This window comes from Delphinus delphis, chromosome X (assembly GCF_949987515.2).
Source record: "Delphinus delphis chromosome X, mDelDel1.2, whole genome shotgun sequence".
NCBI classification, from domain to species: Eukaryota; Metazoa; Chordata; class Mammalia; order Artiodactyla; family Delphinidae; genus Delphinus; species Delphinus delphis.
The window spans coordinates 33,177,423-33,203,605 of NC_082704.1; the positions used below are offsets into that span (position 1 = coordinate 33,177,423).

The 26,183-nt window shown below is 41.1% G+C and overlaps 1 protein-coding gene across 1 annotated transcript in view; it reads right to left on the bottom strand.

Annotated features, from left to right (window-relative positions):
- Positions 1-19,889: 19,889 nt before the first annotated feature.
- PAK3 (p21 (RAC1) activated kinase 3) overlaps positions 19,890-26,183 on the bottom strand; it is a 116,569-nt gene continuing 110,275 nt past the window's right edge. The window contains exons 19-20 of the mRNA XM_060002440.1: positions 23,823-23,960; positions 19,890-20,461 (exon numbers count right to left, since the gene is read on the bottom strand). Coding sequence (XP_059858423.1) covers positions 20,372-20,461; positions 23,823-23,960 — 228 coding nt within the window. The 3' untranslated portion in view covers positions 19,890-20,371. The remainder of the gene's footprint in view (positions 20,462-23,822; positions 23,961-26,183) is intronic.

Sequence of the window (26,183 nt, forward strand, 5' to 3'; positions counted from 1 at the left end):
AGGAAAGAAATACAAAGTGACCAGAGGAACATTTGGGGAGTAATGATTAGGTTCATAATTTTGGAACTATTGTGTATCTTAGTTGTCTCGTTGGTTACACGACTGTATGCATTTCTCAAAACTCAACTGAATTTTACTATAAATACATTTTTAAGAAGTGGAGCCTTATAACCACTTTACCATCCCCTTCTAATCTTTTACATTTTCATAGGTATTATATCTGAATAGATTAAAAATTCCTCCAGACAATGTTATAATTTTTTCTTTCAACAGTCTTACATATTTTAAAGAACTTAAGGGGAGGAAAATAGTATTTTATACTTACTATTTCTGTTTTGTGTCTTTATTTCTGAAGTTCCAAGATTCTCTTTGGTATCATTTATATTCACCCTGAAGAACTCCCATTAGCATTTCTTTTAGATCTGTTGATGAATTCTCTTAGTTTTTCTTCATCTGAGAATATCTTTATTTTGCTTTCATTCCTGAAGAATATTTTTGCTGGATATAGAATTCAGGTTTGGCAGTTCTTCCCTTTAAGCGATTTAAAGACATTATTCCTTTCTCTTCTGCCCTCTGTGGTTTCTGCTGAGAAATCCACAGTATTCAAATTCTTGTTTTATATATATTATGTTTCATTTTGCTCTATCTTCTTGCAAAATTTTTCTTTATCTTTAGTGTTCAGCAGTACTATTAACTGTCTAGGAGTGATTTTCTTTATGTTTATACAGTTTGGAGTTCACTGAGTTCTTGAATGTGTAAATATATGTCTTTGATCAAATTTGGGGAAGTTTTCAGTAATTATTTATTCAAAAATTACTTACTGCACCAATTTCTTTTTCTGTTCCCTCTGGACCTTTAGTGACATGACTATTAGACATTTTTATATTGCCCCAGAGATCTTGGAAGCTTTGTTCATAATTTAACTTTAATTAAAAAAATGTACATGGGGTGAATGATTTGATAGAAATAAGCACAGAGAACTGTTAGACACCAAGGAGGTACACCCAATCCCTGGGGTCAGGGAAAGCTTTCTGGAAGAGGTGATGTCTAAGCCGAAACCTGATGGATGAATACAATTGGCCAAATGAAGGAGGGAGGGACCAACAGTGACAGGCAATGAGAATGACGTGTGCAAGTGCAGGGACTTGCAAGGGAACATGGAATGTTTGGAGAAAAACAATTCGTTGCGGTTGAAACATATGGTGCCAATGTGGGAGTGATGAAAGATGACGTTCAAGCAGTAAACGGAACGAATCATGAGAGGTCTTATATTTCAGGATAGGCATTTTTGACTTAACCAATCCTGAGGACAACTGGGAAACAGAAAAAAATTTTTTTAATGTGAATGGAGTTTCTTTTTCTTCTTTTCTGAATTTTCTCGTGTTTTTATATTGGACATGTATCATTTTTTATCATAACAGCTTTAGTAAAAATATAATTCACATATCATACAACTCACCAATTTAAAGTGTACAATTCAATGGTTTTTGGTTTATTTATAGAGTTGAGCAACCGTTACCACAATCAATTTTAGAACAATTACATCACTTCCAAAAAAGAAACCCTGTACTCCCCACTTCCTCCTAATCCCCTTCTCCTCCGCTTTAGGAAACCACTAATCTACCTTCTGTGTCTATGGATTTGCCTATCCTGGACATTTCATGTAAATAGGGTTATACAAAGTGTCGCTTTTTGTGTTCGGAGCACAGGCTCCGGACACGCAGGCTCAGCGGCCATGGCTCACGGGCCCAGCCGCTCCGCGCCATGTGGGATCTTCTCGGACCAGGGCACGAACCCATGTCCCCTGCATCGGCAGGCAGACTCTCAACCACTGCACCACCAGGGAAGCCCCTGGCTTCTTTTATTTAGCACAATATTTTCAAGGTTCATCTGTACTGTAGCATGGATCAGTACTTCATTTCTTTTTATCTCCAGATAATATTCCATCGTATGGACATACCACATTTTATTTATTCATTCACCAGTTGATGGAAATTTGGGTTGCTTCCCCTTTTTGGCTATTGTGAATAATGCTGCTGTGAACATTTGTGTACACGTCTTTGTGGGGACATGTATTTTCAGTTCTCTTGGGTATGTAGCTACGAGTGGAATTGCTGGATCACACAGTAACTGTATGCTTAACTGTTTGAGTAACTGACAGATTGTGTTCTAAAGCAGCTGCACCATTTTGCATTCCCACCAGCAGTGTATAAAGTTTCCAATTTCTCTACATCCTTGCCAATACTTGCTATTATCCGTCTTCTTAATTATTTCCATCCTAGTGGGTGTGAAGTTGATATCTCATTGTGGTTTTGATTTGCATTTCTCTAATGGCTAAGAATGTTGAGCATCTTTTTTTTTTTTCCGGTACGTGGGCCTCTCACTGCCGTGGCCTCTCCTGCTGTGGAGCACAGGCTCCAGAAGCGCAGGCCCAGCAGCCATGGCTCATGGGCCCAGTCGCTCCGCAGCATGTGGGATCCTCCCGGACTGGGGCACGAACCCGTGTCCCCTGCATCGGCAGGCTGACTCTCAACCACTGCGCCACCAGGGAAGCCTGCTGAGCATCTTTTTATGTGCTTATTGGCTATTTGTACATATTTTTTTGAAAAATGTCTATTCAAATCCTTTGTCCATTTTTAATTGGGTTGTCTTTTTATTATTGAGTTATAGTTTCTCTTTATATATTCTGGATCTAATTCATTTAATAGATATGTGATTTGCAAATAGTTCCTCCCATTCTGTGCGTTGTCTTTTCTATTTCTTGATGGTGTTCTTTGAAGCAAAAAAGTTTTTAATTTTGGTGATGTCCAATGTATCTATTTTTGTATCTTTTGTTGTTTATGGTTTTGGTGTGATATCTAAGGAACCACTGTCTAATCGAATGTCACAAGATTTATGCCTATGTCCTCGTCTAAGAGTTTTGTAGTGTCAGCTCTTTCACGTACATTTTTGACCCATTTTGAGTTAATTTTTGTATGTTGATGTATGGCAAGGGTCCAAATTCATCCTTTTGCGTATGGGTATCCAGTTGTCTTAGCACCATTTCTTGAAAAGACTATTCTTTCCACCATTGTATAGTTTTGGCACTCTTACTGAAAGCCAGTTGACCACAAATGTATGGGTTTATTTCTGAGCTCTCAATTCTATTCCATTGATCTATAAGTCTGTCTTTATGCCAATACTAGACTGTCTTGACTGCTGTAGCTCTGTAGTAAGTTTTGAAATCAGGAATGGGAGACCTCCAATTTTGTACTTCCATTTCAAAATTGTCTTGGCTATTCTGGCTCTCTTGCACTTCCATATAAATTTTAGGGTAAGCTTGTAATTTCTGCAAAGAGCCAGCTGGTATTTTGTCAAGGATTGCTTTGAACGTGTAGATCAAATTGGGCAATATTGCCATCTAACAATGTTAAATAGCATTTAATTGAACAACATCAAAATGAACATGGGACATGCATTACTTTTTAGATTAAAGTAAAACTAATATTATTTGTCTACAAAATGGTGCACTAACCTCATTTAAGGTCCCCTCTCAGCAAGTGCCCCATCTCCCTCTTGTGGCGTTTCTTTTTTTTACTTTTTTTTTTTTTTTTGCGGTACGCGGGCCTCTCACTGTTGTGGCCTCTCCCGTTGCGGAGCACAGGCTCCGGACGCGCAGGCTCAGCGGCCATGGCCCACGGGCCCAGCCGTTCCGTGGCACGGGGGATCCTCCCGGACCAGGGCACGAACCCGTGTCCCCTGCATAGGCAGGCGGACTCTCAACCACTGCGCCACCAGGGAAGCCCCGTGTTGTTTCTAACTGGTTCTTTAGAAACAGAAACAAAGACCTTGCTATTAGAACTGGGGCATATCAAAAAGAGGCAGTTCTGACCCTGAGAATTCTTGGTTTTGTAGACTCTCTGTTGTATAGTCCCATGCTGTGCAAGGGTAGAGGAAAACTATCATTTATCAAGAGCATATTGTTTGCCAAGTCCAGTGCCCTGCATTTTCCCACAACATGGTCTCATTCGATCTTTACCATGACATTTTACATGGGTATAACAATTCCAGTTTTACAGATGATGAAGTGAAAGCCTTGGGAGGTTAAGAAATTGGATCAAACTCATAGGGCTATTAGGTGGCAGAGGTGGGATTTGAAACAAAGTTGTTCTAACTCCAGAGCCTCTGATAGTCCCAGTGCTCCCATGCCCTGAGACTACTGAGAGTATGAAAACATCTGTCCAAACCCCTTTTAAACCTGCTTCCCAGACCTAGCAGAGGGGTCTCACCTCCTTTCTCTGGACCTTCTTAGGCTGTTGAGTTGCTCCCACATTCTCCTTACAGATGTCAAGGGTCACAAGAGAAGTCTGCAGTCTGTGCCAGGGTTCCTATCCCAGCTAACCTGGACTCTGTCTGGCACAGTACAACTCTCCAGAAGAGCTCTGCCCAGAGATGGGCATTGCCTTTTGTCCCAGGGCTGGACTTATAGACAAACCAACAACACTCATACTTTTGGATTTTAGGGTAAACCTCTCACCTGGTAAAACCTTTGGGATAAAAGTCTCAGTGACAATTGTGTAAAGAACCCATTTTACTCCATAATGGAAAATTTCTGTGTGTCTATCTCTAGACCACTATAAGGCCATTTCCAAGGATTCTGAATATATTGAACCCATCCAGGTTATTGGCCAAGGACCATACCTTCTTTCTTAAAAAATTTTTTTATTTATTTTTTAATTGAAGTATAGCTGATTTACAATGTTGTGTTAATTTCTGCTGTATAGCGAAGTGATTCAGTTATACATATACACATTCTATTTTTAATATTCTTTTCCATTATGGTTTATTACAGGATATTGACTATAGTTCCCTGTGCTATACAGTAGGACCTTGTTGTTTATCCATTCTATATATAATAACTTACATCTGATAACCCTAACCTCCTACTCTATCCCTCCCCCCACCCCCACCCCCTTGGCAACCACAAGTCTGTTCTCCCTGAAGGACTATACCTTCTTGAGCATCAAGGAGAGAGGAGAATTAGCTTACTTTCCTGGATGGAGGCTGGCTTGCAGCAATTGGAAGGGCAAATCCAAACACTACAAAATAGGGAACACGGTGTGATTTCTTCTGAATGTTGCCCAGTACAAAGATGCCCTCCCCTCTTTATCAGTCTGTGCATTCTCAGCCTCAGAACTAATTATATCATTGGCCTCATATGCTTCTCCTATGGGATCATCATACAGGGAGAGTTTGCAATCACGAACTACAGTCAATGTTCTTCAGCATTTTTTTCCACTCCCTACTGGCATAGGGATCATTAATTTTGATTTATTGATGTGACTTTGTTATGTGGTTCCCATATCTCTCCATGGATCTATAAGCAGGGGTCATGGCTTCTGTTTAGAAAGTATTAGACAAGCTTTTGTACTTCATATGAGGATCCACATGAAGGGCATATAATGGAGAGAAAGGGGTCCATGCTGATGGTGCCAGAGAGTCTATGGAAAGGATTTAAGAAGGGTCATGACATGGTCAGGTTTGCTTTTCTGAACAAACACTAGCACAGTGTGAATCAGAAGAGTGCCAAGAATGGAAACTAGGAGACTGGTTCCTTCAGGCCTTCCTTATTTATTTTGCTGCAACATTCCCCAAATATTGGGGATAAAGAGTAAGGGATAGTTTAAAAGATATTTAATAGGAGGAATCATAAGAACTTGGGAACTGAGGAGACAGTAGGGGTAAATAAAAATGAAGAGAAGCTCAAGGATTATGCCTAGATTTCTGACTTAGGTAATTATGGGAGACAGAACACAGGGAGAGGCTCTGATATGGTGAATATGAGCTAATGCATTCAGTTTGCAACAGTTTGAGTATCGAGTGACTTTGGGACACATTAGTGGAGATTTCAAGTAGGTAGATGTATTTACAATTAGGATCTGAAGCGTAGAGGAGACATATGGGCTGGAGATATTAATTTGGGAGTTATGATATAGGTGGGGATAGGAGACTTGGGTGTGAATAAAATAAACCATGAAAGAATCCTGGGAAAACACCTACATGTGAAGGATGGTTGGAAGTAGGACTCTGAAAAGGGAACTGGAGAAGTGGAAAACAGAGAAGTAAGAGAATGATCGGGAAAGAGTGGTCACAGAACCAAGACAAGGTAGGGTTTCAAGAAGAAAGGAACAGCCAACATTCACTGAGGCAACTAAGGTTTATAGAATGACTGCTGTGTGCCTGGGGATGCCTCAGGGAATTAAAAAACAGATATTTGCCCTGGTGGAGCTTACATTCAACTGGGAAGAGTCAGACAACAGATAGAAGAAATAGATGAAATGGTAGAGCATGAAAGAAGTTGATAGATATTATGAGGAAAAGGACCAGGGGAAGCATATCAGGAATTCTGGTGGGGGGAAAAGCAGTTGAAATGGGGTAATCAGGTAGACCTCGTTGAAAAAGAAATATTTGAGCAAAGACCTAAAGGAAGTGAGACATGAGATGTGTGGCTACCTGAGGGAAGTGTTTTCCAATAAGAAGGAACAGTCATCACAGAGGCTCTGAGGCAAACACATGGCTGAAATGTTTGGGAACTAGCAAGGAACCAGTGTTCCTGGAGCAGAACGTGTGAAGGGGAGAATAGAAGGGGATGAAAAGTGGGGGGGTACACACAGTGGAGGGCCTTGTAAGTCATTATAAGGACTTTGTCTTTACTTTGAGAGGAATATGAAACCATTGGCGAGTTCTGATTTATGTTGAATGTCCCGTTGAGACTATAGTTAGGCAAGCATAGAAGCAAGGAGACCAGTTAAGAGGCCACTGTAACAGTCCAAGCAAGAGATGAAGATGCCTTGGATCAGGTTGGTTGTGGTAAAGGTGGTCGGATTTTACATACATATATTCACAAATACACACACACACACACACACACACACACACACTCTCACACTCAAAATCATATACAGATGGTACCTGACTTATGATGTTTCCACTTACAATTTTTCGACTTCACGATGGTACAAAAACAATATGCATTCAGTAGAAATCATACTTCGAATTTTGAATTTTGATCTCTTCCCAGGCTAGTCTCTTGTGATGCTGGGTAGTGGCAGTGAGCCGCAGCTCCCAGTCAGCCATGCGATTGTGAAGGTAAACTATTGATACACTGACAACCATTCTTTACCCGGACAACCATTCTGTTTTTCACTTTTTTTTTTTTTTGGGTGGAGCACGGGCTCCGGACGCGCAGGCTCAGCAGCCATGGCTCACGGGCCCAGCCGCTCCGCGGCATGTGGGATCCTCCCGGACCGGGGCACGAACCCGTGTCCCCTGCATCGGCAGGCGGACTCTCAACCACTGCGCCACCAGGGAAGCCCCCTGTTTTTCACTTTTAGTGCAGTATTCAATCAATTACATGAGACCTGGAACACTTTATTATCAAATAGACTTTGTGTTAGGTGGTTTTGCCCAACTGTAGGCTCATGTAAATGTTCTGAGCACGTTTAAGGTAGGTTAGGCTAAGCTATGATATTTGGTAGGTTAGGTGTATTAAATGCTCTTTCAGCTTACAGCTTAAAATGCTTTCAACTTACAATGGTTTATTGGGATGTAACCCCATCATAAGTCGAGGAAGATCTGTTGTTTCTTTTTAGTCAGTTTCATTGAAGTATAACTTAAATACAATGAGATTGCCCAATTTTAATTGCATGGTTCAGTTATGGGTCAGCAATGCATTATATGGATGCTGTAATGCCTCCGGCTAAAAATAAATCGAAATAGCTGGATTTTCCCCAAGAGTATTGTCTTATGGCTTTAAGAGTATTACGGAATGGATTTGGCAATATAGGAAGGGAAAAGATTTGGTAACTATTAAAGAACTGGTTATTTCAGCTAAAGATGGATAAGGACTTGAAATACAAATGTGAGGCACACAGCTGGATGCTATCCCCAGACGCAAGCCACCAGTGTTAGCAAAGATTTCTTGCTTTTGGATGGAGATGGGGAAAAAAATGGGGTGCCTACTCACACCGTCTACACACTTCACTAACCAGGGCCCTCCCAGTCTGGTCGTACATAGGACTAGAAGGTCTCTAACAATGGCTACTGCACTATGGAAGAAATATTTCTCCGCATTTGGACTGCCAGCTGAAATTCACTCAGGGCAGTGGCTACTCTTTTTTTTTTTTTTTTTAACTAATAAGGGAAAGTTTGGTGGGGAAACAGGTATTTATATAATCTCAAATTGTGTCCCCACAAAATATTTATTAATTACTTTTTTAAACATCTTTATCGGAGTATAATTGCTTTACAATGGTGTGTTAGTTTCTGCTGTACGACAAAGTGAATCAGCTATATGTACACATATATCCCCATATCCCCTCCCTCTTGCGTCTCCCTCCCACCCTCCCTATCCCACGCCTCTAGGTGGTCACAAAGCACCGAGTTGATCTCCCTGTGCTATGCGGCTGCTTCCCACTAGCTATCTATTTTACATTTGGTAGTGTATATATGTCCATGCCACTCTCTCACTTCGTCCCAGCTTACCCTTCCCCCTCCCTGTGTCCTCAAGTCCAGTCTTTACCTCTGCGTCTTTATTCCTGTCCTGCCCCTAGGTTCAGATAAAGAAGATAGGGCAGTGGTTACTCTTGAAGGTGCTCCAATTGGCCAGGATATTTTAAAAGGATAATAATAATAATAATAACTACCATTTATTGAGTACCTACTTTGTGACCAAATGAGCATTGTGATATGTCAACTTCTTCATTCTTCACAGCCCCATCATGTATATTTATCCTATTTTTATAATTGCCACTAACACTTAAATAAGAAAAGTGAAATGCAATTGTAGCCCTGAAATCTAAATTCATAATCCCATGTCAACCTCAGGGAGATCATAATTTATAAGATTCGAGTGAATTGACAGCACCTGGTCCAGTCTATTTGAGGCAAGAGCAAAAGACATGGTGGGGGCCAGGATGGAGCATTCTTGGTACTGGGGTGCTACCCTACTAGGAGTGATGATGTTACTCTCATTATTTTATTTTTGGTGGGAAAACCCACTACCCAGAGACTTCTATGAGGGAGGAAGTGGAAGGTATGGAAATTTAGGAAGCTGATATAATATATATCTAGACTAAAGTAGAAACTACTAGAAACACGCAGATCACCACCCCCCAAGGCATTTTGCAGCAACCTTGAATGGAAGAAGCACCAGAACAATGTTGAAGTATGATGACAAGAGCGGCAGGAAAGGATGCTGAGTGATGTTGAAGAATCGGGGGCCTCCCTGGTGAGCCCCAAATGGTTGCCCTATCCATAGACAGGGAGAAAAATGGGGTGAACCTATCACAGTGGGTCACAGTGTGTACTCCAGCCAATAGGCAATTAAGGGAAAGCCACTGGGCCACCGTCCACATGCCGGCCGGAAAAGTAAGTGCCCCTCCAGGCAGGGTTCATTCCTTTACTTCTTAAACACTTCGAGTCTGAGGAGCAAAACTTGTACTCGGTCTGGAGGGGCCATGTCAGGTGTAGCCAGGCACCCATGACAATGACGAAGAACAACATGGTTGGGAATTATTCATTATAGTGTGTGTGTGTGTGTGTGTGTGTGTGTGTGTGTGTGTGTGATTGGGAATTATTCATTAAAGTGTGTGTGTGTGTGTGTGTGATTGGGAATTATTCATTATAGTGTGTGTGTGTGTGTGTGTGATTGGGAATTATTCTTTATAGAGTGTGTGTGTGTGTGTGTGTGTGTGTGTGTGTGGGAGATGGGAATTATTCATTATAGTGTGTGTGTGTGTGTGTGTGTGTGTGTGAGAGATTGGGAATTATTCATTATAGTGTGTGTGTGTGTGTGTGTGTGTGTGTGTGTGGTGGGGAGTCTCTGATTGTGAGGCCAAGATGGTGAAAGAAAAGATGGTGGAAAACTTGAAGGCCTGAGAAAGTGAGGCCAACTAAAGTGGGCACGTGGCATCTCATGGCTCATTAAGCCTGTGGCCATGTGTTGAGCCTCAGCTTTCCCATCTGAGGAACAGTGATTCCTAGAAGGTCATAGAGAGTGCAAAGGCCCAGCACAGCCAACAATGCGTCCTTTATAGTACAGATGTTAGTGCAGATGACATCAAGGTTTTGACTTCTTTAATAGCCTATAAAATGCTATGATCCATACACAGTTTGAAGGAGGGCTTAAGGTAGGTGTTAATAACCCTCAAAATGATACAGACAATGAGTTAGAAAAGGTCATAGGAGTGTACCGTGGAGCTAAACAAAAAGAGTTTCACTGATTCTGGAATTGATGTTTTTGATCCTCTTACGAGCATCATCTTATGAAAGGGAAATGTTTTAGATTCCAGATGTTTATCCTGGTACCATAGGCTACTCTGATGTTAATACACACGCCTGTGTCATCAATAAACGCATCACTCTAAGAGTTACATCAGAGTTACATCATCCATGTCACTGTCACGGGAGAGGTATCTTCAATGGAATTTTAAAAATTCATGAATGTAGCTTCTTACATGAACCTCTTGAGATAGATTGTCTCCCAGTGTGGCAGGTAAAACCTTTATTGTTCGGGATTTGGTAACGTGGGTCTGCACACTGTGTGGTAGCCGCATCGTTTTGATGCTAGACGTGTTGGTGAGATTGATGATAACGTATGGAATCTAGACAGTATTTAGCCAAAGGATTTAGAAGGCTATATTGCAAACTGGGACAATATTGTCTTTTCCACAGTCAAGTCTTATGCTAGGAATACCCCGAAAGCAGATTAGGACATACGCACTTGTGCTTCAGGTGAAAAACACCTTCCCAAACACAATACACCCAAAATTAGAAGAACAATCATTGCTGAAGGTAGCAATGGACCGATATGACCAGAGATTAAGATCGTCTTGAAGGGGACTACTTTGGTAATCCCTTCTCTCTACTTGAATAGCTAGAGGAATAACTGTATCTCATTCAAGTGAGATTCAAATTTTTTAGGAATTATGTCACACAGCCATTTAAATATGAAGGAGATTTTAACCACCTAAAGTCTGTGGGAAACATAGCAGGGCTTCTCATTTGTGCCTACAGCAGGGTTTCAGGACACATCAAGAGGTTTATTCTGTCCTATAACACTGTTGGAACATAACATTCCCATCCTGTATTTTAAAGCACAGCAATTCAGTTTTACTTGTTGTAGAATTAAAAGTTTCTCATTATGAATTTTGTTCTCGTGGGACACCATAGGCTGAAGAGCCGGTCAACCCATGCTCACAGGAAAGAACTCATAGGCAATTAGATTTGAGTTCCCTGCTTCCCCAGGGAGGCCTCGGAAGTGCCTGAAGAGAAAGTGGGAATTCTCACTACCTCAGATGGGCAGGACTAGGGACAGGTGGAATTAAGTTAGGGAGGAACTTCTTGATACCAAGGTAATTAGCAGCTGGTGGCGGAAATGGATTGGGACATGATATCCAGCCAGCATCCTAGCTCCTTGCCATGACCTCTGAAATGTCACGGGGGAGGTACCATGCAGTTTGTTGCTTTTCTTGTTGGAAACTTTGAGATAATTGCAGATCCACGTGGAGCTGTAAGAACTAAAACAGAGAGATTCCTATGCACGCTTTACCCATTTTCCCCCAATGGTAACAGAGCCTGTTGCTTCATACTTTGTGGGAATGTATATCCCTAGGAAACAGGACGAGGGTACTCTAGTGAAAACATTAAAGTACACGTAGAATGGAACCAAACTGCCAATTTCCTTTTTATTCCAAGGAGGGCTGCTTGGAAGAAAATGGTGAATTTATAAAGGAATGTCTCCAGCAGACGCTGTGAATTAACTTCCATGGAAAGCGGTGGGCCTGAAAGGGGCCAGGCTATGCACAGGTTGACCTGACGAGCCCCAAGAAGGGAGGGGGGAAACGAAGGCCAGACTTGTTCCCTGGTTCAGTGAGGCGACAGAAATGGAAAAAGAACCACCCAAAGGGGTCCGAAGATGTAGCAGAATCAGCTGATTTCATGGGAAGGGCTTCTGCTGTCAGGTATAGAAAAGAAAACAAGTTATAAAATAGATAACCAATAAGAACCTACTGTATAGCACAGGGAACTATACTCAGTATCTTGTAATGACCTATATTGAAAGAGAATGTAAAAAAAAGAATATATGTATATATTATATATATATATATCTCTGAATCACTTTGCTGTACACCTGAAACTAACACACTGTAAATCAACTATATTTCAATAAAAGTTAAAAAAAGAAACCCAGTAAAAAGCAACCTGCTATGAAACTGCAAGTAAGTCGATGAGTCGCCCCAGTGCCCTCCCCAGAGGCTCTTAGCACCAGGGACTGGTGTGGCTATTGAAGATATAGATCAGCAGAGTGGCAAGCACAGTAGCAATGGGAAAGTGGCATGGGTACAGGATTAGCAGAAGGCAGTGACAGCAGTGGTGCTTGACGCAGGTATGTGGAAAGCCACCAGATACCACCCAGGTGTCTGGAGGCCAGGGCTGCGTGAGATGTAGAGAACACCCACGATGTGGGAGGCTCTTCGGGTATTACCCCTCCCCCTTCACTAGGAGGTCAGGGACTTAGATGAGGCTAGAGTTCCAGCAACTGAGCTAGTAGGGCTGAGCTGCAGAGTAAGACATTTATCATTGTTTGGGACCCTGTTCCTCTAAGTTGTTGTGAAAACGGGAAATGCCTTTGAAATTTTCTCTTCTGATGGAAGATACTGCTAACCTGCTAACACGTAAAAAGTATTTCTACTTTAATAGGGATAGAAAAATGGAGGAAATCTGTCAATCCAAGTTGGAAGGCCATGAGGCTAATAGTGGGAGAGGCAACATAGGAATTCATGCGCATGGGCAGTAGAGAGCTTGGCTAAAGGCCAACGACTGGGATTCTCGCTTAGTTGCCCATTCACATGTACGGAAATGTCGCTTTTGCTTTCAACATGGAGAGAGTCAGTGAGAGAAATAAAGCTTGCGTGTAAATCCAGTGAACTGAAAACAACCAAATAGCATTTGGTAAGATATATAAAACGTTCGAAGGAAATATAGTACCACTGGGTATCCACTTACACAAAGGTTATCAAATTATATACACAAGCTCCAGAAGGAACACTAGCCCCACTGTACAAGTACTACCAGGGTAACAAACCTCCAGGTTGCTAAACCCCTGGTGTTTTTAGCTTGTCGGGAGGACTCAGTTTCTGACAAACCTGACTCCAATATGTTCATTTAGCTGCTTTCAATGAACTTTACTGTCATTTAGTCACACTTGGAGGTTGTTTTTAAAAGAAAAGTTATCTTTCTCAGAAAAGTCCACAGGGCCTGACATACAGCAGGAGCTCAATAAATCCTTTTTGAATGAAAGAGTGAATGAATGAATGAATGAATGTTCTCAGTAACATGGTTTTGGAACTTCTCCTGTGAACTGTGGCCCTTGATTTCTACATGTAAGATAAAAACTAAACATTATGGAGATGGCTTTACTTGTTCCGAATTTTCCAAGCAGAAAGATGAGCAAAAACAAATTATTTATTACATACGGTTTCTTTCGGCAGTTTCCCTTCATCTACCTTTTGCCCTGCATTGAGTTTACACATTTGTCTCTCTGAGCTATTCTGTGTAAAAACCAGATGGAGACTCTGGGCCTGAGTTATCTAGTGGTAGGATCTGCAGGACATTTCCCATATTGCTTACAAGGCTGGACGTTTCCCTGTCTTGACACCTGCGGGAGAATGCTACCCTCCAACCCGTGAAGCAGGTAAATGCCAATGCCAAGGGGGTGGGTGGAAAGGTGACAGAAGAGAGGAGCACCAGCTCAGTGATGTTTGTCATTTTTATTTGCAATACTTTAGGTCCAAGTTTCAAACTGCAATATTTTTACACTCAAGACACAGTCATGCACAATCCATATTTCAATTTTCTATTGCTTCAACCACAATTTAAAATAACAATATTGGAAACAAAAGTCCTTAAAAAGATCGGATGCTGAGGTCAGAAGGATGGAACCGTACCATCAGCAGGTTTACAAAAGAAATAACTTACTTAAAAATCAAACAAACAGAAAGACCATAAATACCTTTAATCCAAAGTTACATAAGAAGTTCACTACACATGGGTTTACAGATAACACATTTTAACAAAAGCACAGCCAAATGAGAAACAATTCTGATAAACAATGAAGATGCAGATCCTCCTTAACTTGTTTCGTCTGGATATTATGAGTATAATCCCAGTAGCCATCACTACCCTGTGATCTGTCTCTTCCTTGCTGATGTACTGAGATTGAAAACTCAACCCACTAATGGTTACAGAATTCTGTGACAGGTCTTATCATCACTAATGAATATAGTATATGCGGGTCCATAAAACACACCACACACAAGCACACACACCGAACTTGAATTTCACACTCAGGGCTGGTTGGCACTGCTGTGGTCAGGGCATTGGGACTGTCCACTACCAGTTTATCCTCTTTCCGGTAGCATACTCATTCAACTGGCCAATCCCTGTGGGAGTTGTCACCAGAAATGCTATCTTTGGTTCCCAACAAGTGGATTTGCCAACACTCCTTAATGCTAATAGCATGTAATCACTTTTGCCTTTTTCTCTCTGCAACCTGCAAATGCTTAGGCCCACTCAGTAGTCCCAGCCATTAAAATGCATGGGTTCTGACATCTTGTGCCATTTATGAAGTAAACTCTATAAAGCCCAACACCACTTCGTAGGAAAGAAGAGGCCCAAGTACAGTTCTATTCTAGCAAGTGTGACAGTGTATTTCTGTTCTAGGAGCAAATACTGGCCACAGCTTAATGAAAACCAGACTTTACATACAGAGTGTATGGAAGATGAAAACTGGGAATATGCAACAGAAGAGGAACATTAGAACAAAAACAAAACAACTGTGAAGGAATTGGAAGGCTGCCACAAGTTTTATCAACATTCCCTAGTATTATTCGCTTCATTTGTTCGAGGGTTTTTTCTTTCTTTTTTTTGGCATCATCTTACATAGTTCTATTGTTTAACTGCGACATAAGAGACCCAGGCTGAAGCATGTGGTATTTGCCATCACTTTAGCAGCATGAATTAGCAAGGCAATCTACAGTACCACAGAATGTTGTAGCTTTTGGAAAGCCTTGGAGATCTAGTCCAATACCCTTATTTTATAGATAAGGAAACAGCCATAACATGGTTAAGTGACTTGCCCAAGGTCACACAGTAAAGTTAGGAATAGAGCCTTTATTAGAATCCAGGTATCCTTACTTCTAGGCTAGTACTTCTTCCACTACATCTGACTAATTCTCTCTAATTGCTGTTGATTTCCTCGTAGGTCCTAAATCAGGTGAACACGGTACCTGCCTTCTACTGGTATTATGGGATAGCATTCACCTGATGGCAGCTTCCAAAGGAGACTCTGAGGGCACTAACCGGCTTCTGTAAGTTTATATTGCAAGTGTGACTGTATTATGTGGCAGTAAATGCTCCTCGCTATTATTGTCTACTTGAACACAGAAGTGTGCACATGGAAGTGATTATCTCAGTTCCCGCATTTGCAGAGTCAGTTAGATATTGTTTAATATTAAACAGACATCCCCGATGAATGAGGAGTCGGGTTATATTCATTTGGTTCCTAAAGGAGTGTGGGATCAGAAAAGGAGTGGAAAAAAATTAAAGCTGGCCAACAGAAAGATTCTATCAGAAACACATTTTTGATGAAAAAATGCTTTCTTAGGAAAAATAGTCCCATTATTTCCAAGGTCCCATTTATTTCCTTCCCAATCCACATGCAAATACATGTTCAGAATTGTGTGTTAAGTTCACTCAAAATCCCGGGTCTGTTAGACTGTCAATTTACAAATGCTGAATTTCAGTTCTCTTTCTCAGAGACTGGGAGTAGCTTGCATCACTGGCCATGCCTTTGTTTAACCGAATATTAACTGCAAGTAGCTAAGAAAAGGACCATGAGGTTAAATGGGGCAGGGCAGGGCAGGGTTAAGACTCTCATAAGTAGATTATATGTTGAGAATGGCCAAAGAAAAGCCTGTGGGTTCTCTAGGTATAAGGTCTGCACTTGGTGAAACTAACACCTGAGGCCACTACCGCATTATAAAAGTCCTCACCTATAATTTCTTTGGTGAGTTAGAAGGAAATTCCTCTCTTTGGGTAGATAGTCTCCCCTTTTCTGTTTAAAAATGACAGTAGTTACTGCATACAACCTATAATCAGGCCGGACAGAAAGTACATAGAGGCTGCCATCTCAGGCCAAAGCTAAAAGGAGTATGACTGAATGCCAACAGGCAAGGGCAGCTCTAAATATTTGTCTTAATGTTTTCAGTCAGCTTTTAAGCGCAAGTCATAACTTCTACTGAAATCAATGGGACTTGCCTACTGTTCATTAAAAGAAAATCCTACCTGAATGATAGTGTATCCTGTTGGAAAAGGAAGTGGTGGGAGCTGGGGATTTTATCCTTCTGTCCTTCCAAGATTCAACCTGAAAATCTGCTAAAGTGATCCAGAAAGGCGATACTTGAAACAGATGACTTGAAACAGATGTTATCAAGGGGGCTGATCAAAGGTCACCCCTCCAATCTAAAGTAACAAAAACAGAAACCTCAAGACCATACTAAAGTGGAGGGGGGCACCCAGTCTGAAAGCAGAAGGACGCGTTTGGAGTACTAATAGTGACAGCTCCCTAGCTTTAACTTGTAGATAATAGTCCCCTAAGAAAGCACGTGCCGTACCCAAGCGTGTGCCAACCTCAGCACCCAGGCAAGTATAAAGCCTATGGAATAACTGTAACTAGCAAATATCTGTGCCCTGCATGCTCTGGGCTCTGGCCAGAAGGCATCTGCTTCTGGCGTCTTTTCTATGTTTCTATAGTTCCCTTTCTGATGTTTATTATAAAGCAACATTAGAACGATATCAAAGGAAATTTTAAAAAGAAAAAAAAGTTCCACATAATCCCGCCACCCTAACACAACTGATTTCAATTGTCTGTGTTCCCAGCCTTTGCCCATATGCACACTTATTTTTACATGGTTGTTCTCCCTGTTTATGTTATTTAAAGGTGATTTTATCGATTCTCTCTGAGAACTGGCAGCCTCATTAGAAATAAACAACCCACTGAGCAAAGGAATATAATTATTTACACGATCTTTGAGCTGAGAAATATCCTTTATAGACAAACATCTCAAACTATCAAAACAGTTATACAGATGACATGAAGCAATTTCATATTTCTTTTTCTTTTTGCAATGGAATGTGCTTCACAGGGGAGGGAAAGATGTGGGGATCAGGTGGTTAAACTCAAACATTGGGGTGCAATTCACAAGCCTGAAAGAAATCTGAATAACACAATTAAAGAATAAATACTTGAGTTAAATCTTCTTACATGACTTGGCCATCCAGTAGCCAAAATGGAACACAGACACACAAATATTTACAATGACACACAGACGAGATCAGCAAGAACGAAGTCATTACCCAACATGGTGACTGATTTGAGGGGATTATGACAACGTACCGGATCCTTGCTACAACATTAATGTTCTTTTCTTTCTTAAATAAATAATCTCTACTGTGCTTCTCACCCTTCCCTGACTTTCCCACTGCCCTATCCCTATCTCAGGACATTTTGGAATCGACATTCGACGATGTGCCCTTATTATCTCAGGGCACACGAGCGACTTCAAAGATCTGGATAGACTCACCTGTGTCAAGATGAGCTAAAAACAAAAATGCAGGGAGAGGGAATAAACTATTAACCACCTGGAGTCCTTCAGCATCATTTTGGCAGGAGAAGCAGCTTCTTCCTAATACTTATTAGAAATATACATAACTCTCCAACGCGGGGAAGGGTCTTTAGAAGCTGTTCTCATTTTAAAATTTACATAGATATAAGTTTGTAAGAGTAAAGCCTACTGGGATTATATTACCATAAAATCTTGGTATAACGGGCTGTGGTGAAGTAGTACCAGGCTTCTTGTTGTTGATATGCTGAATTGAAAGCATAAAAGAGCAGCCATTTCTCCGCCTACAGTAACCTGAAGGGTCACTGGTCCAGGTCTCCCCCCACCAAAAAAAGGCCTTCATGACATGTAAGGGATGCTAACAGATAACTAGGGCTTCCCAACCAGGTTTGGGGCTCTCTCCCCTGGCAGGGTATAGTTATCAATATACTGAATTCTATTTGCATCCCAGGTATTATTTCACTGAATTCCCTGGCACTATGAATGAAAAATTAAAAAAATACTTAATTTTAAATGAAATCAAAATTAAGGCTTCTCTCTCTCTCTCTTTCTCTCTCTCTCTCTCTCATTAAAACAGTGTGGCATTAAAATTTTCAGGCCCAGCCACGTTTTTGTGAAGTATAACATAGTACGCTTCAAATTAATATTACCATTTGATCTTTTCATGTTTGTTGTTTTATCCCACTGTGGACATTTTCGGGGCCGGGGGGTCAAGCCCCTCCCAAATTTCATAGTCAAAGAAGACAATAGGAAATCCACCAGTGGTGTCATCTCCTAAACATAAACACGTGCACTATATGGTTAGCAGAAACTCTCTAAAGAAAGTGCTTTCATTTTAAGGAATGGATAGATGATTATATTGACGGATGTGCCTAGGCAGAGAAGGAGAGAGGCCCACGGCATTGATCTCTTTCCCTCTCTTGCTGGATGTGGATAGGTTCTATTCAGATTCTTGACATACTACAAATCAAGAAGCCTTCTACTGAACAAACTGCTAGCTTTTCAAAGGCTTAGAGAAACAACTATGCAGAATTTATAAAATTGACAATACACTCGAAAGAGAAGCATATCCTTTTCTACACAGACACCCTCCAGATATTTTTCTACGCTCAGAAGATTCAGGAAGTGGCAACTGTTGAATTTCTAATAAATTGATCCACGGTGAAATACTAGTCAAATTTTCATATTTTCCCCAAGCCACAAAAGGAATTCAGTTGGACTGATATTTCTTGGGGTATATGATTGCAAGCCCAAATGCTTTTCACTGGAGAACTTCAAGATCTTTACAGACATGTTTTTAAAATTCAAAAGCCCAAAGGGCTAAGTATGAACACACCATATCCAGAAACAGAAACTGGTGAACATAGGGAAAATGGCAACAAGTACTTAGAGCCTAATGTTGACTGGGATGTAGTTTTCACTGACCTCCCATTTCTTACAGAGTTGACTGCTTACAATATTTCTGTTCTCCAGATCTTTAAAAACAAATTTAACGTTATAAATTGTCAAGATAAATAATTTTTACCAGCAGCAAATGTTGGCTAATGGGTCTGTTTCCTCCTGTTGTGCCTATTTTACAGTTACCTACATTCCACAAGGACAAGACAGGATTAGATTAGGTATTGTTTTCTTTGTTTACTGTCCAACAAGGATTTCAATATTGCATGCTTATATTATCTCCCTTTGGGCTCTTGGAGAAAGTCCCGTCTTTGTTTAAGTATGGTTTCTCCTATCAGGATTTCCTAGGTTTCAGACCTGGACTCACCCAACGGGAGTGCCATAGTTTTGGTGTGTCTTTTTTCAGGTATCATGAAGATGAACGAGCTGGTTTATACAAATGATAAATCAACTACCTCTTAAACATCATCATGAAAATGTGATAAGATTTCACCATTTGAACTTTTAGACATAGAGTTTTTAAAAGCCCTTCCTGAACACACATATTCCTCTCTGCTTTTGGAAAATGTCATAAAAGAAACCTTTTCCAATACAAATGCAGAAAAACAGGTACACAAACCGAGCCACCACTATAGAAGAAGAATAAAAAAATTTCAACTCTATTAGGGCATGGACTTCCACATGTTCACACAGTACTTGCTCTGGGTTATTTTTTTTGTTTTTTTTTTGTTTTTGTTTTTTTTTGTTTGTTTTTGTTTTTTACTTTCTTTTTTTTAAAAAAAACGTTTTGACATCTTTTTTTTTTTTCTGGACATCTAATGACAATGCAAGTGAAAAACATCACATTGGGTAAGGAGTTTTGAAGGAGGTTCGAATGCAAGAGGGACTACTCTCTAACTTAAAAACAAACACAACACTATGAAGAGGGAGTGTGCATCTTTGAGAAATCTTTTTTCTTCAAAGTGAATGCACAAAATGAGGGGATTCACTACTGGCTCTTTCGCTTCACGGTAGAAGTGACCACTTGATGGCCACTTCGACATTGCTGCCCTGTTTGGGCTGCGATTCAGGCTTACAAATAAATTACATAATCTGAGGGAGTAGGAAAAAGGCTTATAAGAAGTTTCTATTCATTTGAAAGTTAAAGAATCCCCACCCCATTCAACTGTCTTTTCTTCCATCTTTCCTGCAGTGGAGTTTTATTTCAGTCTTACTCATGAAGGAGATGGTGTGGGGTAAGGCTTGCAGTCCTAGCGGCTGCTGTTCTTAATCGCTTCCTTTGCAGCGATAATCAGAGGAGTCAGGCTGGAGAGAGGCTTGGCTAATTTTAAAAATGGATGCTGCAAAAGGAAAAAAAAAAAAAGAGGAATTACTAGAATTCTTTCCTCCAACAAGTATATTACTTTACACTTTCAAGGAGTCTTTTTTTTTCATTAAGATGTATTTTGTGGATCCAATTAAACATCATTTAAAAAATAGTGCCAGCTTTTGTCCTTCAGATGTTTTTGGTCTTCGGTGTCATGAAATCTTCTAGAAGCTGACTGGCAGAGCTAGAAATTCAGAGTAGGGGTCTTGTAAAATCTCGCTGTGTTTGCAAGTCTAACTTTCTGATTTTCTTAAATCGATGAATTTATGTGGAGCAGCCCTCATCCTTAAAAAAGTGTATTCCGTTGACCACTCAAGACCTTGACCCTGAAATCAATGGCCCGCTAACTGCTAAACCCAATAGTGTGTCTCCACCGTTTCTTTTTTGGCCCCTCTGCAGTGCTTCAAACAAGTGAACATCCCTTTCTTCTTTGAGATGTTCTCTTTGGGGGCCTGTGACATTCTACTGTCTCGATTCTCTTCCACACACATGCTCACTGACTACTCCCTCCCTTTCTATCTTCCTCCCTGATTTCACTTCCTCTTCCCACCTCCCAGAACTTGACTCTCGTCATCTTCTTTTTCTAATTTAATTCCTTGGAGAGCTCATTCCTTTTCATGGTTCCAACCTCTCATCAAGCTTTATGGAGATGACTCCCAAATGTCCACTGTGTCACCTGATGTCTTTCCCGAATTCTGGTCCTATTTCTCCAATTGCCTGCTGGATATTTCCTTTTGAATGTCCTTCTGCCACCTTGAACTCAACATTTAAAAATGTATGTTCAAATCTACCAAACGGTACTCTTGTGTGATGTAAGTTACAGGGGCTTTGGAGTCAGAGCACCTAGGTTCAATCCTCTCCTTTGCTTATCACAATGGTTAAATGAGGTAAGTGACAGTTCCTGTAAGCTACATTGAAGCCAATCAGTGTTAGCCACTGTAGTATTATCCTCTATCACTTCTGCTTTTGCTGAACTCTACCACTGGTTTGATATTCTGAGGTAGGTCACTTTTGTGTTCCTCTCCCTTATGTTCTACATGCAATCAGTTACCAAGTGCTTCCTTTTCAATGCCTTTTACAATTATCTCTTGCTTTCCCTAGGCCTAATCAACTTAATCCTAAATTATAACAATAACCCCCCTATCTTCCTGCCTCCATTTTTTTCTATCGCTAATTCTTCTTGCATACCACAAGATTCATCTTCCTGAACAAAGCTTTCATCAGGTGTGTCCCTCAGATATCTTCAGTGTTTCCCCACTGCCTACAGCCCCTACCCTTTAGCCTGGTGTTCAAGGCTCTCTCCGTCCTGTCTCCTGCGGCTTTCCTTACTGGAACGCTTTACTTCAGCTACACCGTCTAGTTTCTGTTCCCTTGAACCCTGCCTACATGCCTTTGGTCATGCGATAATCCTTCCATCTGAAATTCCTTCCCCCTTTCCCCTCAAACTATCTAAAACTGATCTGTCTTTCAAGGCCCAGCCGAACTCTTTCCTTTTTGCAGACATTTTCTGAATGCCATAGCCCATAGAAGTACGTCTCTAATCAACCGTGACATTTACTGTTTAAACGGCCTCGGGTTGACTGAGTCGCTAAACAATCTTGCATTTTTTTCATGTTCCTAAGGAGACTGTGAACTTCTGAAGAGTAGGAATCATGCCTTTAACAGATTTGTATCACCCACTGCACTTAAGCCCTGCAAATAGGGAGTTGCTCCATAAAAATCCACTTACTTCTGTCTTCTCTCAAGCCTTCCAGTGGTGTGAATGCCATGTATCTCTCTCCTTTCTAACCTCTAAAATGGGCTAGAGTCAGAGAATGGAGTTATATGGACTTAAGGTGATATACAGATTACAGCCTATATGTGTAAAACGAGAAGATGCAACAAACAAAGTCTTCAGTTTTCTCAAAATATCATTTTGCATCAGAAATCTGACTGCTTCAGATAAAAGTATTGTTGGGGAAGGAATTAACTAGATAATTGATTCAATTACCTACATAACTGTATAGCTACCTTCAGAGAACCTGTATCTTCACTCATCCTTGGAAGAAGACATGATAGGAGTTGTGTACCAGGATGTGTATGTCGGGTGGTGGGAGGGGCGAAAAGATGTGGAAAAGAAGCATTCAAAAGTTCCAGTTTTTCATCTATAATTTGAGGCTGTATTAATGGGAGGATTAATAAAGGGCTATTTCAGATCTGACATTTTCGGGCCCCATGACAGCCTGTGAAACGCTCACAGGTAGCAGAGAAGACAAGGGGTAGCTTCCCCAATTCCTCCAAATTGGTGTATCCCAGATATGATTTGGGTTGGGATGGGATATTTTCGCGTGGGTGTGGCTGTCTCTGGAGGGAGTTCAGAAGCAACAGGAACTGTTTGTTGTTTGGCCTAAAACAGACTGACTCTATGGTTAATAACACTCTGCATGACCAAGAGTTATGCCTTTTGTTTAACTGGATTATGTGTTCAAAGTCAGGGAGAACAAGCAATCACTTTTCTTGGCAATTACAGATCTTTATCTTGTTCCCCAAGGAACAGTCAGTCCCCAGCAGTGAAGCTATATGTGTAATCCTGGGCATGCATTGCTTTAGCAATATAAATGCATTTTTTCCCTCTAAATTGGTTTGTGTGGAAGAAAGTCAGACAATTCAGGGCTCAAATCCACGTTCTGCCACTCAATAGCTGTGTGAGTTCTAATTTCTACAATTGCAACGGGGATAATAACACCTATCCTAGAGAGTTGTAAGAATTAAGTGAGATAACGTTTGTAAAGAATTTGGTATAAGGTAGGTACTAATTACCATCATGTATACTAATCCCTGAGAGCCATGAAGAGGACAAATGGTTACAGAGGCACTCACCACTGGATGGTACTCACCCAGGCAAGCAGGTGCCTGCCATTTGGCATCACAAGCAAAGGGGCTTTGACCAGTAAAGCATTAGAGTAGCAGATGCCATGGAAATAATTGCATAGTTATGTAGACAATTACCTCCGGCCAAGAGCACCTGCGTACAACATCCAGGGGCACAAGCAAAGTTTAGAACAAAACAGCAACACCAGAGGTTCACATTGTTATTTCCCTTGCAAAATAAGACTCCAGGAAGAATAAAAGAGAGTTACAGATTGAACTCCCAAGTTCTCAGAAGAAAGGCAACGTGCCAATCAATCACGTAACAGATGCATGCCTATACTTATGTGCCTGTGGTCTCAAATCAAATGGTTAGAGCCTAACTCGAGCTAGACCTCTTTTGATAGCGCTCTCTTACTGTCACACATTGACATGGAAAAGCTCAATATAATGACTCTCTCTTTGTAACTGTCCTGTTTCACTGTCACCTGTAAGAGCTCCTTGGCAGATCCTCGCCTATCCACATCCATCTCAAGACAGCGATTTAAAAAGTCACGGAATACAGCAGACAGTCTCTCAGGATTCTGGAGCTCTGGGGTTCCATTAGTGGCTATCAGATATAATGCCTATGGAAAAAAAAACATTAGAAAAATCTATTCAGCGTATACATGTTAGGATCACGAGCTGGCATACAAGACACAAATCCAGTTTCTTCTGGTTTATATCCTGGGTCTTAAAAATTCCATTTTAGAGAATGACACTGACATATACTGCGAAGTTTCTGTAACATTTAGAGATGGTTACCCTTGGCAGTAACGGACGTGACAGTGAGGTGCCCCACCCCCAAAAGCTTGGAAATAAGGTTATAAGGCTGTCCTATGAGACTTAAGCCAGAAAAAAATCAATATATAATGAACGTGTGATTAACCACCTAGGAAATGAAACCAAGGAATCTGTGACTAAAGAGTTGAGGAAACACACACACATCCAATCCTGTCGACCTAAGTATAACCTCCGGAAGGCACAGTTGCCAAGGTGATTGTAATTTACTGACTGTTTATCTTGATTGGAGAATATTTGTGAGCCGACCAGGGATGAACAGACTACATTATGCAATCAGAGAATCAGAAGATGGCAGTGCCTGGATGAGAAGTAACCCTTGGGGCCCGAGGACTCAGGTACTTTTATCCTGTGGCAGATGTGTCCCTATAGATTTTAATTAGGTTCCCCATGAAAGTCTACCTATAATAAGAGAAAATATAAGAAAAGTTGACATTAATAATCCTGTATCCTACTGTAAAATAATAAGTTGCTAATATATCTCTGAGATCTTTGCTGTGGAAGGCCACCACTGAGAGAGATCAACTCATGGTGTGCTGACAGAATCAAGGGCCCTGGCCTTCCAGGCTGAGAGCTGGACCCAGAACCATGGTTAATTCACAAAAGTAAACCCGTATTTCAAAGGCTCCGCAGCCATAAAAAGCTGGCCATTCCTCATGCCTCCTCTAAGCAAACTATTCTAGAGCACTGAGTATGTATCAGGTATTAAACACTGGAGATCCAAAGATGAATAACAGAATGCCCTACTTTCAAAGATGACACAATTTAGTGAAACAGAGAGACTTATAGATAGCTACCATATAGTGAGACAAGAGCTAATAGAGAAACACAGAAAGTGCTAAGTCAATGTAAGGATGAAACAATTTACACCAGAGGTCAGAGAAAGCTTCACAGAGGAGCTTGGCATTTGAACAGGGTCTTGATGGCTAAATAGGAGTTTTCCTGCAGGTATTACCACCAGGGTTATGTTTGCCTATGTGACCAGACTCCTATCATGAAGACATGCTCCCTCTTGAACTTGCTTGAACTTCGCAGCAAATTATCAGCCCCCTTTTCCACCGTGGCTCCTAATATTATTATCAAAAATATTTCTATCAGGGCTTCCCTGGTGGCGCAGTGGTTGAGAGTCCGCCTGCCGATGCAGGGGACACGGGTTCGTGCCCCGGTCCGGGAAGATCCCACATGCCGCGGAGCGGCTGGGCCGGTGAGCCATGGCCACTGAGCCTGCGCATCCGGAGCCTGTGCTCTGCAACGGGAGAGGCCACAGCAGTGAGAGGTCCACGTACCGCAAAAAAAAAAAAAAAAAAAATTAAAATAAATAAATATTTCTATCAAACTCCTTTCTCAGGCCAGTTTTCATCAGCTGGTGAGGACATCTCTCCTCCTTTCCAGAAACCTCCAGAGATGTACTTTAGAAAGGGTTAGAAAGGACCGTTTAATCCAGTGGCTGTCAACTTATAGCAGGCACCAGAATCACCTAGAGGGCTTGTTAAAACACAGATTTCCTGGGTCACCCCCCAGGGTTTCTGATTCAGTAAATCTGCAGAGGGGCCTGAGAATTTGCATTCTAACAAGTTCCCAGGTGATACTGAAGCTGCTGGTTTCAGGACCACACTTTGAGAACTGGTTTACTCCACCCAATTAAGCAATGGGCTTAATGATTGATGCCTGAGGCACCTGTCCTCACAAACCATCTTTGTTCCTACATCAAAAGAAAATTGGTTACTGCAAATTACATTTGCTAACTCCTCCTAAAACTCTCTTATTTCAGCTGGCCACAATTCTGCCAAACTCTGCGTCCTTTGCTGGCTTTTTTCTGCCCTGTAGCCAAACCCAGTCCTAAACAAACACATCTCTTTTTTCCCTTTCCACTCTCCCTAAGTCTGTGCACATGCCATACTGTTTCATTTTCTCTCTTTTTCTTTTCACCATTCTTAGCTCAATACATTCTACTCCATATAATCTCGCCCCTCACAAGTACATACACATCTCTACCCAAGTCCTTCTCA